Here is a 21538-nt window from a genome sequence, read left to right on the forward strand (position 1 = left end):
TATTAAAAAAAATTATACATATTCTTCATATATATGTCCAGCGTTCAGCTATCGCATAGTTACTAGTGAACAAATGCAGTTATTCTTTTCAACATTCATTGCAATATTACAAAAGGCAGCGTTATAATAATTATATATATGTAAAGTAAAGAAAACTTATAAGCGGAAAAAATATTGGAGTGTTACACAGTTAATAAATTACGTTCAGAATTATATGGCTGAGTACAAGGCTGACAAGGCTGAGTACAAGGCTGAGTACAAGGCTGAGTACAAAAGTGAGTACAAGGCTGAGTACAAGGCTGAGTACAAGGCTGAGTACAAAACTGAGTACAAGGCTGAGTACAAAAGTGAGTACAAGGCTGAGTACAAGGCTGAGTACAAGACTGAGTACAAGGCTGAGTACAAGGCTGAGTACAAGGCTGAGTACAAGGCTGAGTACAAGGCTGAGTACAAGGCTGAGTACAAGGCTGAGTACAAAACTGAGTACAAGGCTGAGTACAAGGCTGAGTACAAGGCTGAGTACAAAACTGAGTACAAGGCTGAGTACAAAACTGAGTACAAGGCTGAGTATAAGGCTGACTACAAGGCTGAGTACAAGGCTTAGTACAAAACTGAGTACAAGGCTGAGTACAAAACTGAGTACAAGGCTGAGTATAAGGCTGACTACAAGGCTGAGTACAAGGCTTAGTACAAAACTGAGTACAAGGCTGAGTACAAGGCTGAGCAAAGTGTTAGTTATGATGACTGTTATTTACGAGTTTGGTTGTTTTGCTGGCTGAGTTACATGAGGAATATGGAAGAATAATGAAAATTTAGAGTTGGTATGTAACAAGACACTGTTGAAGGGAAGACCAGAGATTCTTGTTCAGGACAGGTCAGTATTTTATCAATTAGAGAGAGAGAGAGAAAGAAAGAAAGAAAGAGGACATGTAAAGAGAAAGGAAGAAGGTGGGAGAGGAAGAGATGGAGAGATATGAAAAGCGAGGTGGAGAGGAAGCTGTAATCTGAGAATGATGTTTGACACCTGGAAGTGATTTTGAGCAAGGATTTACAGTGAAAAGTGGAGAGTTAAGGTGGACAGACGGGAAAAATTGGATTGTTCATGAGGGTCCTGGTAAAAGGAAACACGTAGTCAATGAACTTCACCATCATAAAAGTACTATAGGAAATATTATCAGGAAGATAACTGTTATATGGTTTTAACTTAACGTGACAATATTTGAGGTAACCTTCACCACAGAAATCTTATATATTTCGTGTTGTGGGACAAGACTAATATAAAGATTCTCGATTAAGGAGCATTTTGAGATTTTGTGTAATCTGATAACAGTGGAGGCTGTCAATCTCAAAGTTAAGTAAAAGGACACAAGTGCAATTAATGTGACATTTTTGTTGTGGCAACGTTTCGCTCTCCAGGAGTTTTGTCAAACCGATATCACAATAAAAATGTCACATTAGTTGCACTTGTGTCCTTTTACTTTACATATTGTCGGTAATTCTATCAACTTTATTACAATCTCAAAGTTAGTTATTCATGTAAGATCAAACTACAGATCAAACTGTACATTTCTAATTATATTCGTTTACTGTAGGTTGATGCCAGTCAAAAACAGAAATAATTGAGGACCATCTGAGCCTTGTATACACTTAAGTTACTCGATTGTGAAGGTTGTGTAACACTGAACTATCAATATTAGATAAATCTTTCAAGATATCGTCTCCATTACATTATACGGATAATTATGATGCAATATATATTAATCCCAAGTTTTCAACACAATTTTTGAAGTTAGTTGTGACGCCTGAACGGCTAATATTGTACACTCCTTGTTCATCCTATGATTAGAAGCGCAAAAAAAAAAAAAATAAAGAAAACTATAGAAATCACACTGGGTCTTTTGTCAAACCCCACAAGGAAGGAATATTAGCACTTTTGTATTCTGCAATTATTTCATATAGTTATTATACACAGTATAGTAAGAAACAATCTCAAAAAAATATTTCCTATTACCACAAAAAAAAAAAAAAAAACTGGTCATAGTTGGGTTGCAATTTCTATACAGACATTTTGTTCACGTAGGTGATGCAAGTTGTATATACAACTTCAAGATTTCAGATATCTTATCATTAACAATGAGGTGTTTTGCCATATCCTATAAGGTTTACATGAAGGTGTCTCTGATAGGTTGAATAGTTGGATACGCTAAGATATAATGGTTCAGTGTGTGGCTCTGTCTCTGTCCATACACTTCGCATTTTATGTCACTAACATCTCCTTATCAACCTTACTGCCAGAGATACTTATAGCCTAGCCTTAGTCTAGCAGCTACACATTGCAATCTGCAGACCTTGTTACTTTCTCCATATATATATATATATATTTAACTTGACACATTTCATTATGATGGATAACGGATCAGGTAATTCCTATCTGTAGTTCTACTCTCTTCGACCTCTGTTAATTTCTTTCTCACAGTGTTTCGTAGACTACCGTTTCAAAAAACAAAATCTTAAAGGGTCTTAAAGAGCTGAGCCATCCCTCTCGTTCTGAACCCAGGTGATTATTTTCACTAAGCAATACCAGGATAACAGAATCAAAGGAATTGGATTCAAATTTTAAACCAGAAACATCACTCATGTTTGTCCTCGCGTGTTTCTCCTGAATTTTCATTGGCCCTAAGGAAATTATATCACTTCAAAGACTGAAGATGAGAAGAAAAGATAGAGCATAAGAACACAAAAAAAGAGGGAGCACTGTTGCAGGCCCACTGGCCCTTGTTAGGGAGGTCAAAGTCACACCTACTTAAAAAGAGAGCAGCACTGCTGAAGGCCTATTTGGCCAAAGTTAGGCAAGTCTAATCACACCCACCCACACCCAATCATGCATATATCTAATCTATTTTTAGTTATTCAAGGTTTTTCACTTCAGTGACTCTACTTGGGAGCTTGTTCCCTTCATCCACAACTCATCCAAACCAATGCTTTCCAATAGTGGGATGATGCAGATAATTTGTTTATTTTCGTCATAATATGGAGAAGTTATTGGATGCCTCGGCGCATACAAAAGACTTTTGATTACATTAATGAAGTTAAGTTGCTTATGGATGAGATTGGTTTCTTTCTAAGCCCCGTGGCAAAACTTACTTACCTACTTAGTTGCTCCTACTTAGTTGCTCCTACTTAGTTGCTATTTCAGAACAACGACGAAAAAGTTATTAATTCAGTATTAATAACCGGATAATTTTATGATCGTCTCGTAATTATTGCGAAGTTTTTAATATACAAGAATTTTTTTTTTTAAGTTTATACCTTCGTGTTTCTCTCACTTTCTTGTTCGTTTATCTATTTTCCTTCTCTGTTTGTCGATCAACACAAGTGTCTATCGGTTCTTCCTACACCTAGGGAAATCTCCGTCACCAGTATTATCAACAGCAATGTAGGTAAATGGTTCAGAGAACCGACGAGTTGATAAATTAGACACATGTACAACAGCTGCGCATCTTTATTGAGGAAACGTTTCTGATCTTCACTATTCCTCTTTATTTTACACTAATGAAGCCATTGTGTGGCTAAACATTTGTTCAAATGAAGATACCCAAGTGTTGCACATGTGTCTAATTTATTAATTATCAACAGCACCAGAACTCCACATTACCACACACACGGAAACAAAAGCACTCTTCAGCTTTTGTAACAGCAGCAAGAACTCTAACACAGTCACCAGTATTTAGCTAGTTCTAATCCACTTCTGAGTAGAAATGCGAACTTTCACACATTCAGCTGAAACGAACTAGCTCGAATCTACTTTAAACTAGAACTACGAACTCTCCCACATTCGTCAGCAATTAGCTAGCACTAACCCACTTTAAAATAAAAATTAAAAATTGTCATAGATATTCAACAGCACTGATCTCGCTCGAGTCCAGTTGGTAAGATGTGATTTAGGCTCAGGAACTCCGATTTAGATTCAGAAATTTTAGTTTAGTTTCACGACCTGTGATTTAGGCTCATGACTTTTAATGTATATTCACGAATTGTCAGCCTGAGACTTTACCTCGAGTCACGTCTTTTAGCAAAAGATTTATTTTTTCGTTTGGCGGCAGGTAAGTATAACTTGAAATGTTTTATTTAGATGACTTTTAAAAGTATATTTTATTTAGTGTAGAAGAGTGTTGAGCTTTTTTTTTTCTCGGGAAATAGATCCCAACCGTCTTGATGTTTAATGTTATTTTATTAAGTTGTTTTATTTGTTTACCGGCATTTTCTCATTTCCAACAGCTTTATTAAACGAAAACTGAAGAACTTTATAGAAAAATAATGATGCGTGCAGTTCACTGTTTTTCCGCGGTAATAAAATGTCGACTTCAAAATCACCTTGTGCCGCTGTTTCTCTCTCTGGTGTAAATTAATTCACTTTCCGAACTGATCATCACTTAACGTGAACACTTGAGTCTAAACTCCTCTCTCTTACTCGAACCTAAATTTAAGGAACTTCGCTTAGCTAAACTGAACTATATGAATTTCCTATTGTGCACTGAAATGTAAATATCAGGTACCTATATCTTAAAACTTTATACCTCAGCTCTGTGTAAAGTCAAAGTTTTAGTAAATTATTGCTGTCTGAAAATATGATATTTAAAGTTATCAAGATTAAGTTATTTCTTTACATATTTTTCTATACATATTCTTTTATTAATTTATTCAGACTTTCACTATCCAGACATAAAATATAACATATTTATTAATTTGCCTTTATATATCCTTCATTTTCCGGACAGGTTGACACGATACTTAATAGAATATCCTTTATCCAGAACATAGGAAACTGTTTATAAGTTTTCCTGACCTGAGCAAACTAGAACTATCGATACCTCATATCAGGATGTAATAGAATAATAACGATAAGTAATTTGTAAATATTTCTTGTCAGAATTTAATATCATGCACCTCAGCAATCCGGAGTTTTCCTAACTAAACAATATAAATAAATTACTGCAGTTACCCTCAGTAACCAGTTTTTAAATTTTAGCTCAAAATTTAGTAGTGAACCATCAGTAACTTGATTTAAGATCATCACGTGGAAACATACCCAGACACATCCTCTTTAGCCACTGAAACTCGATGTCGTCGTCACTGCACAATAACCCAGAATGAAGGTCGCCACTTTCAACTCTTCCAGATGTATCCTCTACCCAATGTAACCTGCACTTACCGTCATTGCTCAACAACCCGGATATAACATCGTCAGCGCCAGCAACCCGAGACACCTGGTCGCACTTTGATGCGGGGCAACGTCTTCATTATGAACTATAAATAAAGGAAATTATCCTTGACTCCTTTGCTTCTAGGTTTCATTTTGCGAACTAGTGCCTTGTTGTTCTGGCCCTGACGACCCGTGTGCCGTGATCAGGGACTTTAAGCCTTGGGCACCAGTTCAATGAGGGTCAGTCTCTCGTGAGATTCCTCAAAGATAAGTCGGGCTTGAAACTCAGTGAAGTGGTTCTTTCGGCTTTCAGTCACTAATCACTGCAGACGTAGGCTAAGAGAAAAATAAAACCCAGGTAGGTAATATGACTAAACTTTCAACTTCTTTGTCTTTACCTCTCTAATATTACCCTAATATAACACTGGCTGCAATATGTTGGATATACCTCTATGTGCATCTTCACCAAAATAGATTCCTGGAAATCTGCATTGCATGTATGTGTACTTGTGTGTGTGTGAGTGTGTTTATATACAGGTCATGTCCCGTGTCTCTCTATGGTGAGACGACTAAGGTAAACGCTGTTCTTTTGTTTATAGTAATACCCTAAACAATATTGTCATAAAGCAAGGATATAACTTCCATTTTAACATTTGTACTTTTCACTTTTGCAAAGTTAAAAATTTCACTTATTTGTCACTGAAGAGTTTCATTAATATGAATTCTGTTTGATATTTAAAGGCTTATTGATTAGATTCTGTCCAGAAGATACAATATATTTTTTAATCAGTAAGATTTAATATGTTCTCCTGAAAACTATAATATTATATGTTGTTTAAATGAATTTTATATAAATTTTCAACCCTTAAGCATTGTAAACATGACACGTCACAACACAGCCATCCTGTTAACACAGCATTAGTAACACATCACAGCACAGCCATCCTGTTAACACAGCATTAGTAACACATCACAGCACAGCCACCATGTCAACACAGCATTAGTAACACGTCACAACACAGCCATCCTGTCAACACAGCATTAGTAACACGTCACAGCACAGCCATCCTGTTAACACAGCATTAGTAACACATCACAGCACAGCCACCATGTCAACACAGCATTAGTAACACGTCACAACACAGCCATCCTGTCAACACAGCATTAGTAACACGTCACAGCACAGCCATCCTGTTAACACAGCATTAGTAACACATCACAGCACAGCCACCATGTCAACACAGCATTAGTAACACGTCACAACACAGCCATCCTGTCAACACAGCATTAGTAACACGTCACAGCACAGCCATCCTGTTAACACAGCATTAGTAACACGTCACAACACATCCATCCTGACAACACAGCATTACTAACACGTCACAACACAGCCATCCTGTTAACACAGCATTAGTAACACATCACAACACAGCCATCCTGTTAACACAGCATTAGTAACACATCACAGCACAACCATCCTGTCAACACAGCATTAGTAACAAGTCACAACACAGCCACCATGTCAACACAGCATTAGTAACACGTCACAACACAGCCATCCTGTCAACACAGTATTAGTAACACATCACAGCACATAACCTGTCAACACAGCATTAGTAACACGTCACAACACAGCCATCCTGTCAACACAGCATTAGTAACACGTCACAACACAGCCATTCTGTTAACACAGCATTAGTAACACATCACAGCACAACCATCCTGTCAACACAGCATCAGTAACACGTCACAACACAGCCATCCTGTCAACACAGCATTAGTAACACGTCACAACACAGCCATCCTGTTAACACAGCATTAGTAACACATCACAGCACAACCATCCTGTCAACACAGCATCAGTAACAAGTCACAACACAGCCATCCTGTCAACACAGCATTAGTAACACATCACAGCACAGCCGTCCTGTCAACACAGTATTAGTAACACATCACAGCACATAACCTGTCAACACAGCATTAGTAACACGTCACAACACAGCCATCCTGTCAACACAGCATCAGTAACACGTCACAACACAGCCATCCTGTCAACACAGCATTAGTAACACATCACAGCACAGCCATCCTGTCAACACAGCATTGTAATACATCACAGCGCAGCCATCCTGTCAACACAGCATTAGTAACACATCACAGCACAACCATCTTGTCAACACAGCATTAGTAACACATCACAGCACAGCAAACCTGTCAACACAGAATTAGTAGCATCACAGTACAGCCATCCTGTCAACACAGCATTAGCAACGTCACAGCACAGCCATCCTGTTAACACAGCATTAGTAACACATCACAGCACAGCCACCATGTCAACACAGCATTAGTAACACGTCACAACACAGCCATCCTGTCAACACAGCATTAGTAACACGTCACAGCACAGCCATCCTGTTAACACAGCATTAGTAACACGTCACAACACATCCATCCTGTCAACACAGCATTACTAACACGTCACAACACAGCCATCCTGTCAACACAGCATCAGTAACACGTCACAACACAGCCATCCTGTCAACACAGCATTAGTAACACATCACAGCACAGCCATCCTGTCAACACAGCATTGTAATACATCACAGCGCAGCCATCCTGTCAACACAGCATTAGTAACACATCACAGCACAACCATCTTGTCAACACAGCATTAGTAACACATCACAGCACAGCAAACCTGTCAACACAGCATTAGTAGCATCACAGTACAGCCATCCTGTCAACACAGCATTAGCAACATCACAGTACAGCCATCCTGTCAACACAGCATTAGTAACACATCACAGCACAGCCACCATGTCAACACAGCATTAGTAACACGTCACAACACAGCCATCCTGTCAACACAGCATTAGTAACACGTCACAGCACAGCCATCCTGTTAACACAGCATTAGTAACACGTCACAACACATCCATCCTGTCAACACAGCATTACTAACACGTCACAACACAGCCATCCTGTTAACACAGCATTAGTAACACATCACAACACAGCCATCCTGTTAACACAGCATTAGTAACACATCACAGCACAACCATCCTGTCAACACAGCATCAGTAACAAGTCACAACACAGCCATCCTGTCAACACAGCATTAGTAACACATCACAGCACAGCCGTCCTGTCAACACAGTATTAGTAACACATCACAGCACATAACCTGTCAACACAGAATTAGTAACACGTCACAACACAGCCATCCTGTCAACACAGCATTAGTAACACGTCACAACACAGCCATTCTGTTAACACAGCATTAGTAACGCATCACAGCACAACCATCCTGTCAACACAGCATCAGTAACACGTCACAACACAGCCATCCTGTCAACACAGCATTAGTAACACGTCACAACACAGCCATCCTGTTAACACAGCATTAGTAACACATCACAGCACAACCATCCTGTCAACACAGCATCAGTAACAAGTCACAACACAGCCATCCTGTCAACACAGCATTAGTAACACATCACAGCACAGCCGTCCTGTCAACACAGTATTAGTAACACATCACAGCACATAACCTGTCAACACAGCATTAGTAGCATCACAGTACAGCCATCCTGTCAACACAGCATTAGCAACATCACAGTACAGCCATCCTGTCAACACAGCATTAGTAACACATCACTGTACAGCCATGCTATCAACACAGTAACACATCACAGTACAACAATGCTGTCAACACAGCATCAGTAACACATCACTGTACAGCCATGCTGTCGCCACAGCATTAGCCAGTACAGCTGTAGCATTAGTAACACATCACTGTACTGCCATGCTATCAACACAGTAACACATCACAGTACAACAATGCTGTCACATCAGTCATCACCAGCCACCACAGCTATCACCTGCCATCATTATCACCTCATATCATTACCACCGTCTACCCCCACCCTTTATCCACATCATAGCCGTCTCCATTATCACCATTATCCCAGCTCATCACTACAGCTATAATTACACCTACATGACGACCATCACCATTATTACGCTCACATACTACTATCACCACCACCACTACCACCATCACTATCACAACCACCACGACCACCACGACCACCACGACCACGACTACCTCCACCACCACCACCATCACTACCAGTCCCTCCACCACCACCACCACGACCACCACCATCACCACTACCTCCACCACCACTACCACCTCCACCACCATCACCACCTCCACCACCATCACCATCACCACCACTTCAGCCACCACCACTCCCACTGCCATTACCAACACCACCACCCCCACCACCCCCACAACCACCACAACAACCATTATGCTCACCTACCACCAGCACCATTATTGCCACACTAGCACCTCCCGCCTCCCACACTAGCACTACTATTCCCCACACTAGCACCACTACTCCCCACACTAGCACCACTACTCCCCACACTAGCACCACTAATCCTCACACTAGCACCGCTACTCCACACACTAGCACCACTACTCCCCACACTGGCACCCCTACTCCCCACACTAGCACCACTAATCTCACACTAGTACTGCCTCCCTTCATACCAGCACCACTCTTCGTTACTAACTGTATACCACTTTACAGTCACTCTACCCGCCTGCTGGCCGCCACTACCCTGCGAAATGTGTTGGGAACGAAGAACTTGGCGGAGATCCTCAGCGAACGAGAAAGCATCTCTCACAACATGCAGAGCTCCTTAGACGAAGCCACCGACCCCTGGGGCGTCAAAGTCGAACGAGTGGAGATGTGAGTATCAGCACTCATTCAATTCAAGTTTATTCTCTATAATGGTTACATTGTGGGGTTTACAGGTTTTGGGTATTTTGTGGTTTACATGTTATAAAATACTAATTACAGAGGGGGCCACTAGGACACCTAGCATGGCTAGGCATTTCAAGCAGACTTTGATTAATTCTTAACATTAAATCCTTACAGATTATAGTATTAAGGCTAAGTGACTACATCATAATTTGTGAGTTTAGCAATGTGAATGCTTTTGTTTTGGCACAATACAAGGTGTCTATATTTGAGTATCATAGGCAAACTTATGACTAGTTAGGATTTCATTTGCTAACTTGGGAACACTGAGGGAGGACGTGAGAATGAACACTCAAGGTTACCAAGGGAATACTGAGGGGCAGACCTGAGTACATTCATACATAGATACTCTGAAAATGTGGAAAGAGGGAGGGAGATGTATCATCACTCACGGATACCCCGGAAACACTGAAGGAAATGGAAAGGGAGGAGAATATAAACATATGAGACTCAGCCACTGAGCCAGTCTCTCAAGGTCCCGGGTAATAAACGGGAAGAAGCAGAGGCAAAAGGCTAATGTATTTCACACATCATCCAAATCTTGGAGTAATTTCTGAGCTATACACGGGGTTATGAAAAAAAGGAAGTAGTTGTCACAGCGAGTTCTACAAACAAGCAGAACGTGAGTTCCTGGCTCTCCTACTTTCTCTTGAATCGCTTCTAATGGACGACTCTACTGATTGTGGCAAGGGTGCATTCATCTCAACTATTTTACCAACTTGCGGGGAATCCTGTTTTTTCTCTGTGCTACTTACAGTATTTGCAAATTAATACATTTAGTATATGAGGTGCCCTTGGTTTTAGATTTAGGCAAAGGATTTATAATATCCTGTGGCTCTGTCATGATATCTGACACCTTTCACGAAACATTTTAGCGCTGATATTTAATAAGTTTTATGATATAATGAAGTGTAAAGTTATAATATATATGTATATATGTATATATATATATATATATATATATATATATATATATATATATATATATATATATATATATATATATATATATATATATATATATATATATATATATATATATATATTATAACTTAACTTATCCCAAGTTAAGTAAAGTTATAATATATATATATATATATATATATATATATATATATATATATATATATATATATATATATATATATATATATATATATATATATATATATATATATATATATATATATATATTTATATATATATAGTTTAAAAGATGGGGTGGTAGGGGAAGTGGAATATTCAAACGGCTTCAGGAAGAAATCCAAATATTCCTCCTTGAAGCCTTTTTATCCACTTCTTCGAGGCTATGGGTCCCACAATTTACTCCAGAGGTGGACCCCAAAATATATATATATATATATATATATATATATATATATATATATATATATATATATATATATATATATATATATATATATATATATATATATAGGATGGGGTCCACCTCTGGTGTAAATTATGGGACCCATAGCCTCGGAGAAGTGGATAAAAAGGCTTCAAGGAAGAATATTTGGATTTCTTCCTGAAGCCGTTTGAATATTCCACTTCCCCTACCACCCCATCTTTTAATTTTTTTTTTTACCAATAGGAATATTTTATTACATAATATGGTACAGAAGATTTAAGAGATACATTGTTGATATAAAGGTTGATATAAGGTACATGTTGTTACGTGTGTATCACCGATTATAAGGCGAAAATCTCATCCAGCTCCTCAGAGCTGGGGCGTGTGCCCAAAATACAGCAGGCATTACCCCTTTGAACAGCCGCACTGAGCCGCTGGAACAGAAAACTAGCTGCCCTGGGATCCCTAGTTACCCTGATGAGTCTTTTTCCCAGCTCCTTAAGGAATTTAGATGCACTCTTTTCCCATGAGCCAAGGGTCTCTGAGCCTATGGGAACAAACATATAATGATGGGCAAGTTCTCCATATTTTCTAGACTTTTGGGACTCCCTGAAGCTGGGAGCTGCCCCTCCTTCCTCCCTGGTGTATTGGAGATAGGTATCAGCCAAGGTAGATGCACATGTATAGTCCCACACCACCTTGAAGGGTGATACCATCTGGACGCTTCTGGCTGCCATCAGATCTGCGTAGTTGGGGTGGCTCCCTTACTGCTGTGCATCCAGCTGTTGTGAGGCTCCTCTTGATAATGTTATTAACCTCCTCATGTCTTGCAATCTTTCCCTCGGATTTACGGTCGAATAGGCAGAACTTGGGATAAGTTAAGACTGGGATTACAGGGAAGTGGGTGTGGGAGGGAAGAAGAGCGATTGGTGGAATGATGATGTAAGGAGAGTAGTAAGACAGAAAAAGTTAGCATATGACAGGTTAGTGCAAAGTAGAAGTGATGCAAGGAGGGATGAGTATATGGAGAGAAAAAGAGAGGTTAAGAAAGTGGTGAAGCAATGTAAAAAGAGAGCAAATGAGAGAGTAGGTGAGATGTTATCAACAAATTTTGTTGAAAATAAGGAAGTTCTGGAGTGAGATTAATAAGTTGAGGAAACCTAGGGAACAAATGGATTTGATAGTTAAAAATAGGACAGGAGAGTTGTTAAATGGAGAGTTAGAGGTATCGGGAAGATGGAGGGAATATTTTGAGGAAGTGTTAAACCTTTCCACAGGTTTAAGCAAAGCCACATATGCCATGCCTTGGCAAATGTTGAATGTTTCCGGGGATATCTGGAGTTTATCTGGAGAGAGTTCCGGGGGTCAACGCCCCCGCGGCCCGGTCTGTGACCAGGCCTCCTTAGGTCAGTGTCCCAGGATGCGACCCACACCAGTCGACTAACACCCAGGTACCCATTTTACTGATGGGGAACATAGACAACAGGTGGAAAGAAACACGTCCAATGTTTCTACTCTGGCTGGGAATCGAACCCAGGCCCTCACCGTGTGAAGCGAGAGCGTTAACCACCAGGTCACTTTGTTTTTCCACATTGCTAAAAGATTTAGCAAGGTCAGCATATTTAGTGCTCCCACTAGTAGGAGCGAAGCTTAAATACCCTAGAGCTGTCTGTTGGTCCCGGGTAAAGCTCAACACTCGACTGGTTAATAGCAAAATCCGGGTTAGGGATATCTGATCCACCGGGTTGATAGAAATTTCATTCTTACAGTATATAGGAAGACCATTAACGTTTGCTCTTATAATTCTACTAATATTCTAACCATGAAACAAAAGTATAAAAAAGACTGTCTTTCTCACTGAGTTTCTGAGAGCTTACCGAGTCTACAGACAACGTAAAAATCAATACTGGCCTCATTGACAAATTGCAGAATGTTAACATGTCCAATTTTGATGATACTGCATTGTTTAGAGTGACGATCCTGGCTCATGACCTGGCTCCGGGAGTAGAAAAGCTCTCTAAACTTATCAAAGGTATTTACCCGAGTTTTTGTTCTGGATCTGTTATTCTTTCTGGATGAATACTTAGATGTGTTCGATAAGAACACCATTACTGAGTTGATTATGTGTAGAATGGACGGGTGTGTAGGTGTGATTAATCAGTTAATTATCCAGTCAGGTCATCAGTTGAATCCAGTCCAAGAACCTGCTGCCCTATCGCCTGATAATCTAGAATTACTTACCTCTATCTACACAGGGCAATGTGTGTTCCTGCGAGTAGACATATTTCTGGATATCATGAAGTTCTGTGGATAGACCTTCCACGTGGCCGGTACTCTGACAAAGGTACAAATGTGCATTCAGTAGAATTGGTAACAAGCACATACCGTCGTGATGTGTGGGGCCTTTAGGATATTAGCTTCCCACGTTTGTAATGTGATGTGCTTTAAAACGCTCTCTTAAGCTAGGCTGTGAAAGACCCGGTGTTATGTGCTTTCATTCTCCTCTGTAAATAGGTTTTTTTGGAGACGTGAAATGTCTTCCCACATTCGTTATGTGACTGATCAGTTTAGGTAGTTGTCCCCACGCTGGTGGGTGGCACAAGTGGTGGCCAACTGTTATGGATTTATATACTAAGATTAAAGTAATCGTATATACTATGTTAATTAATCTACATCTAACTGAACTTAAATACTTATAAGATAGATTGAGTAGGAGTCCAAGTTAACTTAAGTACTTATAAGAGAGACTGAGTAGGAGTCTATTAAAAGACAACAGTTAAATTAGTCGTACGATTAAGTTTGTAGGGATTGTAGGTTAGGTAGACATATTGTGTTACAGGTCTTCCAAACTCTCAACTCTACCACATCCTTCACAGCATCTTAACCCCCCCCCCCCAAATCAGAGGAATAACTGGGAATTCGAAATTCTCCACAGATCAAGTTATGTGTAGTTGATTACAAGTTTGAGTTTAAAGATAAATCTTACACTCAGAGGCAAGGAATGGCCATAGAAAATCCATTGTCTCTTCTATTAAGTAATCTGTACATGGAGTTTTTAGAGACTAAGCTGTTGAGATATATCCTGCCCCATTAAACTAACCGGTTCAGATATGTGGGTGATTTCTTGTGTCTTTGACCGAATCATATGGTTCTGGGCACATTTTTAACAAGATTTAACGTTGTTGTTTCGTCTGTTAAATTCACTGTGGAGAAAAAAGTGGACTTTAAACTTCCATTCTTCGATGTTCTGATCCGAAGGGTTGATAGAATGTTTAAGTTTAAAGTATATAGGAAGGACACTAATGTTTGTTCATATATCCACTACTAATCTAACTATGAAGCAAGAGAAAAAAATGAGTGTCTTTCTCATTATATTTATGAGAGCCTACCGAGTTTCTTGATGAAGAAAATCTTTGAAATTGCTGGGAAACTGTGATACCCTCAGAAGTTTGTAGGAATGGCTTTACTGGCAGCTAGGAAAACTTATCATAGGACTGAACTTAGGATAACGCCTCAGATTAAAAATGTACTGGCTCTTCCATACAATGAGAATTTATCTGTCCTGTTGAATGCCTTAAAAAGATTCAACATACAAGTAGTTTTTAAGAATTTACGGGTGGCTAAAAGCATTTTGATCAATAATTCCCGTCAACACGATATTGGCTGTTTTTGCAGGATTGGTTGTAACAGCTGCAACTTATCTTACATGGGAGAGACTAGTAAACCTCTAGATGTTAAGCTAGTACAACACTGATATTCGATACGAACAGCTTAGGAATGAAATGTGAGATTCAACCACACCCAGGATTGCAATAATCAAATCAAAATGGTCAAAAAACTAAATCATAGTTTCTTGTTCCTCTTGGCTGGAAAGGAATGTTTTAGAATTGGTGACTTTAAAACATGATGAACATTCACTATATGACAATAGGTTTGAATTGCTCAAACTTGATTCTTTTATAATTGTGTGGCTATTGCACATAACCTTCAGCCGGATTCCAATATGAATTCTTTGGATTGTCAAAAATTTGGTAGTTCCATGTGTGTACACCATGAGGTGTACTTAGGGTCAATTTTTTATGTTTTTTTTTTTTTTGTGTGTGTATGTGTTTGACTAGCATCTGGTAAAGAGTTGGGTAGGGTTAGTCTCATTGATAAGCTAATGACGTCTACCTCTTGTTTAAGTGCGATGAACCTAGATCCATTTTCTTTAATGTGACGACAAGAAAGTTCCTAAACAACTGCCATGGATATTTGTGATCAGAATTTAAAATCTTTTATAGCGAAATCGTTTGAGTCTGACAGCATGTTTGTGTTAACTGACATGTCACTAATGTTGTGTTCGCTAGGTCATTACTACATAATCATGCTAATGGACAGGGCTATCAGTTTATACTGTTTTTACATGTGCTACTGTGCTACCTGCATTTTATGGCACTTGGTTCTCGGATCGGCGCCCATTTCTGTCATTCTAGATATAGTCGTTTTCCTGAACCAATCTTCTTGAACTTCTTGTTCATTTCTTGGACGAATTTGGGAGGGTATGTAAAAGAAGGAAATTAAAAATGAATATAGGAAAGATGATGATGATGATGTTAACAAAAAGTTTAGGTAATGGAAAACTGAATATCAGATTGGAGGTAGGAAGTATGGAGGAAGTGAATGTGTTCATATATTTGGGAGTGAACTTGTCAGCAGATGGGACTATGAAAGTTGAGGTAAACCACAGAACTGACAAAGGAATAAAGATGAGTTGTGCACTGAGGAGTCTGTGGAGACAAAGAACGTCATTCATAGAAACAAAGAGGGAAATGTATGCGAGTATAGTGGTACCCACGCTCTTATATAGGTGTGAAGCATGGGTAGTGAATGTTGCAACAAGGAGAAGACTGAAGGCAGTGCAGATGTCAGTTCCGAGGGTAACGTCTGGTGTGAAAGTTACGCAGACACTCAGTAGCTTGGAAATCAGGAGGTACGAGGTTACTAAAAATATCAAGAGAGTTGAAGAAGGGTTGTTAAGGGGGTTCGGACATTTAGAAGGGGTGGAAAAAAATAGAATGGCTTGGAGGGTGTATAAATCTGTAGTGGAACGTTCAACCTTTCCTAGGAAAGGTTGGAGGGAGAAGGTAAAGGAGGCTTTGTATGCAAAATACTTAGACTTCCAGCAAGCATTCATGAGCATCTTAGAGAGGAGCGAGTGGAGGCAAATAGATTTTATGATCTGACGTGCTGTTGCAGTGTTAGCAAGGTGACATTTATGAGTGGATTTAGGAAAACTGGTTTGCCGGTCATGGAGGTGGGAAGTACAGTGCACTCTGAGGGAAGTTTGGAGATGTGTTGCAGTTTTGTACCTATAGCATCGGCGCACCTCTGGCAAGACAGTGATATAATGAGTGATAATGAAAGTGTTTCTTCCTTTTCGCGTCACCCTAAACTGGTGGGAAACGGCCAATGTGTTCAAATAAATAAATATATGAGCTGAAGATTGAGACACTTATGCAGCATATGGGAATCTTTATTCAGGAAACGTTTCGCCACACAGTGGCTTCATCAGTCCAATACAAAGAGGAAGGCGTAAGGAGAGGAGGAGAATGAGGTAATCAGTCCCTCAACCTGGAGTCGATGTGTTCAGTCCATCAATCTTGATTGATGGACTGAACACATCGACTCCAGGTTGAGGGACTGATTACCTCTTTCTCCTCTCCTTACGCCTTCCTCTTTGTATTGGACTGATGAAGCCACTGTGTGGCGAAACGTTTCCTGAATAAAGATTCCCATATGCTGCATAAGTGTCTCAATCTTCAACTTGTCGGTTTTTCAAACCATTTATCACAAATATATGAGCTGCTCGTGAAGACTGGTATTCAAACGGGAGTAGAATGAAGTTACCTCCAAGCTTACAATCTGAAACCAAGACAACAGTGCATAAGTGTTCGCAATAAAGCTAATAGAATCCTTGGCTTTATATCAAGAAACATAAATAATAGGAGTCCTCAGGTTGTTCTTCAACTCTATACATCCTTGGTTAGGCCTCATTTAGATTATGCTGCACAGTTTTGGTCACCGTATTACAGAATGGATATAAATTCTCTGGAAAATGTACAAAGGAGGATGACAAAGTTGATCCCATGCATCAGAAACCTTCCCTATGAGATAGACTAAGGGCCCTGAATCTGCACTCTCTAGAAAGACGTAGAATTAGGGGGGATATGATTGAGGTGTATAAATGGAAGACAAGAATAAATAAAGGGGATGTAAATAGTGTGCTGAAAATATCTAGCCTAGACAGGACTCGCAGCAATGGTTTTAAGTTGGAAAAATTCAGATTCAGGAAGGATATAGGAAAGTACTGGTTTGGTAATAGAGTTGTGGATGAGTGGAACAAACTCCCGAGTACAGTTATAGAGGCCAGAACGTTGTGTAGCTTTAAAAATAGGTTGGATAAATACATGAGTGGATGTGGGTGGGTGTGAGTTGGACCTGATAGCTTGTGCTACCAGGTCGGTTGCCGTGTTCCTCCCTTAAGTCAATGTGACCTGACCTGACTAGGTTGGGTGCATTGGCTTAAGCCGGTAGGAGACTTGGACCTGCCTCGCATGGGCCAGTAGGCCTTCTGCAGTGTTCCTTCGTTCTTATGTTCTTATGAGTGGGAGGGGTTGGATTTGAGTGGGACTTTCACATCAGTACTTATTTCTTGGGTGGCATTGAAAATTGGGTTGGGCAAATGTTTTGTTAGTGGGATGAATTGTAAAGGACCTGCCTAGTATGGGCCAACAGGCCTCCTGCAGTGTTCCTCCTTTCTTATGTTCTTATATAACATGCCTAGTAACATTAGGCACCTGATGTTTGTAGGATTGTATGGTCCAGTTGTTAGAGCGTCGTGAATTTTGACTTGATTCCCACGAGACGGGCTAAAGTAACACGGGTTCGATCTCCGACCAACCATTTCCATTTTTAATTAATATTTAACTCTTTCAATAAAGTTTATTGTTTATTTGAACAAAATAACACACTACCTTTTTTAGTCTTAATTATTAAGAGGAACTTGATTTTAAATTCAAAATATACAGAAAACCAACAAATTCCTTTTCTTAAGTGCACTGTTATTCTTTATATAATGATAAAGTTAAACTTTTTGAATTCTTATCCATGTTTTTGAGATCTTAGCGTACCTGCAAACCAGAGTTCATAGATGGAGAAATGCTAAAGATTTATGAAACAGCGAATGATTTAAAATACCAAAAATACATAATTGATAAATCCTTCAAAATTGCCAGAAATACATTTTACCATTCGATAAAGGACAAACAAACGCATTAAACCAAGAATATGTTGGGTCTCCCTTGTCACGGGAACTTTTATATACCTTCTCTACCTAAGAATTTTAAAATCTTGAAACTGCCACAGCAGTATCAAGATTTTTACTGCTTTGGCAGTATTTCATGACGCCTTAAGGCGTCAGGAGATTTTCGCTCACCACAAGACGGGGCCAAAAAGATATGAGTTCGAATCCTCGGCCAGTCGCAGTGTTGTTATTGACATATATATAGATATATATATATATATATATATATATATATATATATATATATATATATATATATATATATATGTATATATATATATATATATATATATATATATATATATATATATATATATATATATATATATATATATATATATATATATATATACATATATATAAATATATATATATATATATATATATATATATATATATATATATATAAATATATATATATATATATAAATATATATATATATATGTATATATATGTCGTGCCGAATATGTAAAACTGGTCAATTAGCAAGAACTCATTTAAAATTAAGTCCTTTCTGAAATTTTCTCTTATACGTTTAAAGATATATTTTTTTCATTAATGTTAATGTAAAAAATTTTAATTTTGCACCAAAAGAATCTTAGAAAACTTACCTAACCTTATTATAACAAGAGCAATTTATTTTAGCATAACCCAACTAAATATATTTAAAATACGTTTATGATAATTTAGTACTAAACAAACACAATCAAATATATTTTTTTCGTTAGGTTCAGAATGATTTTGGCGAAATTATCGCATACACAAATTTTCACTTGTCCTATATGGCAAGATGAGCGTTGCTATTTAAGCCAAGATGGCAAGTTCTGCCTATTCGGCACGATATATATATATATATATATATATATATATATATATATATATATATATATATATATATATATATATATATATATATATGCAAAAACAACCAATGTGAAAGGATAGTGAAATTCCAAGCGCTTTCGTGACATATCACATATGTATATATATATATATATATATATATTTATATATATATATATATATATATATATGTCGTGCCGAATATGTAAAACTGGTCAATTAGCAAGAACTCATTTAAAATTAAGTCCATTCTGAAATTCTTTCCTATACGTTTAAAGATATATTTTTTTCATTAATGTTAATGTAAAAATTTTTAATTTTGCACCAGAAGAATCTTAGAAAACTTACCTAACCTTATTATAACAAGAGCAATTTATTTTAGCCTAACCCAACTAAATATATTTTAAATACGTTTACAATAATTTAGTACTAAACAAAAACAGTCAAATATATTTTTTTCGTTAAGTTCAGAATGATTTTGGCGAAATTATTGCATACACAAATTTTCACTTGTCCTATATGGCAAGATGAGCGTTGATATTTAAGCCAAGATCGCAAGTTCTGCCTATTCGGCACGACATATATATATATATATATATATATATATATATATATATATATATATGTCGTGCCGAATAGGCAGAACTTGCAATCTTGGCTTAAATAGCAACGCTCATCTTGCCATATAAGACAAGTGAAAATTTGTGTATGTAATAATTTCGCCAAAATCATTCTCAGCCTAACGAAAAAAAATATATTTCACTCTGTTTGTTTAGTATTAAATTATTGTAAACAAATCTAAAATATATTTAATTGTGTTAGGCTAAATTAAATTGTGCTTGTTATAATAAGGTTAGGTAAGTTTTCTAAGTTCCTTTTGGTGCAAAATTATAAATTTTTACATCAACATTAATGAAAAAAATATGTCTTTAAAAGTATAAGAGAAAATCTTAGAAAGGGCTTAATTTTAAATGGGTTCTTGCTAATTGACCAGTTTTACATATTCGGCACGACATATATATATATATATATATATATATATATATATATATATATATATATATATATATATATATATATATATATATACATATATATATATATATATATATATATATATATATGTCGTGCCGAATAGGCAGAACTTGCGATTTTGGCTTAAATAGCAACGCTCATCTTGCCATATAAGACAAGTGAAAATTTGTGTGTGCAATAATTTCGCCAAAATCATTCTGAACCTAACGAAAAAAATATATTTGATTTTGTTTGTTTAGTACTAAATTATTATAAACTTATTTAAAATATATTTAGTTGGGTTAGGCTAAAATAAATTGCTCTTGTTATAATAAGGTTAGGTAAGTTTTCTAAGAGTCTTTTGGTGCAAAATTAAAAAATTTTACATTAACATTAATGAAAAAAATATGTCTTTAAACGAATAAGAGAAAATTTCAAAAAGGACTTGCTAATTGACCAGTTTTACATATTCGGCACGATATATATATATATATATATATATATATATATATATATATATATATATATATATATATATATATATATATATATATATATATATATATATATATATGTCGTGCCGAATATGCAAAACTGGTCAGTTAGCAAGAACTCATTTAAAATTAAGTCCTTTCTAAAATTTTCTCTTATACGTTTAAAGATATATTTTTTTTCATTAATATTAATGTAAAAAATTTTAATTTTATACCAGAAGAATCTTAGAAAACTTACCTAACCTTATCATAACAAGAACAATTTATTTTAGCCTAACCCAACTAAATATATTTTAGATTTGTTTACAGTAATTTAATACTAAACAAACACAGTGAAATATATTTTTTTCATTAGGTTCAGATTGATTTTGGCGATATTATTGCATACACAAATTTTCCCTTGTTCTATATGGCAAGATGAGCGTTGCTATTTAAGCCAAGATCGCAAGTTC

At 37.3% G+C, this 21538-nt stretch overlaps 1 protein-coding gene across 12 annotated transcripts in view; it reads left to right on the forward strand.

Moving 5' to 3' along the window:
• Window positions 1-21538, forward strand: part of LOC128684495 (band 7 protein AGAP004871) — a 1214601-nt gene that overhangs the window by 1087874 nt on the left and 105189 nt on the right. For all 12 annotated transcript variants that reach the window (XM_053770702.2, XM_070096985.1, XM_053770705.2 and 9 more), the window contains one exon: window positions 9805-9966. In XM_053770702.2, the coding sequence (XP_053626677.1) occupies window positions 9805-9966 (162 nt within the window). The remainder of the gene's footprint in view (window positions 1-9804; window positions 9967-21538) is intronic.

The sequence above is a fragment of the Cherax quadricarinatus genome, chromosome 4, assembly GCF_038502225.1.
Source record: "Cherax quadricarinatus isolate ZL_2023a chromosome 4, ASM3850222v1, whole genome shotgun sequence".
Lineage (NCBI taxonomy): Eukaryota > Metazoa > Arthropoda > Malacostraca > Decapoda > Parastacidae > Cherax > Cherax quadricarinatus.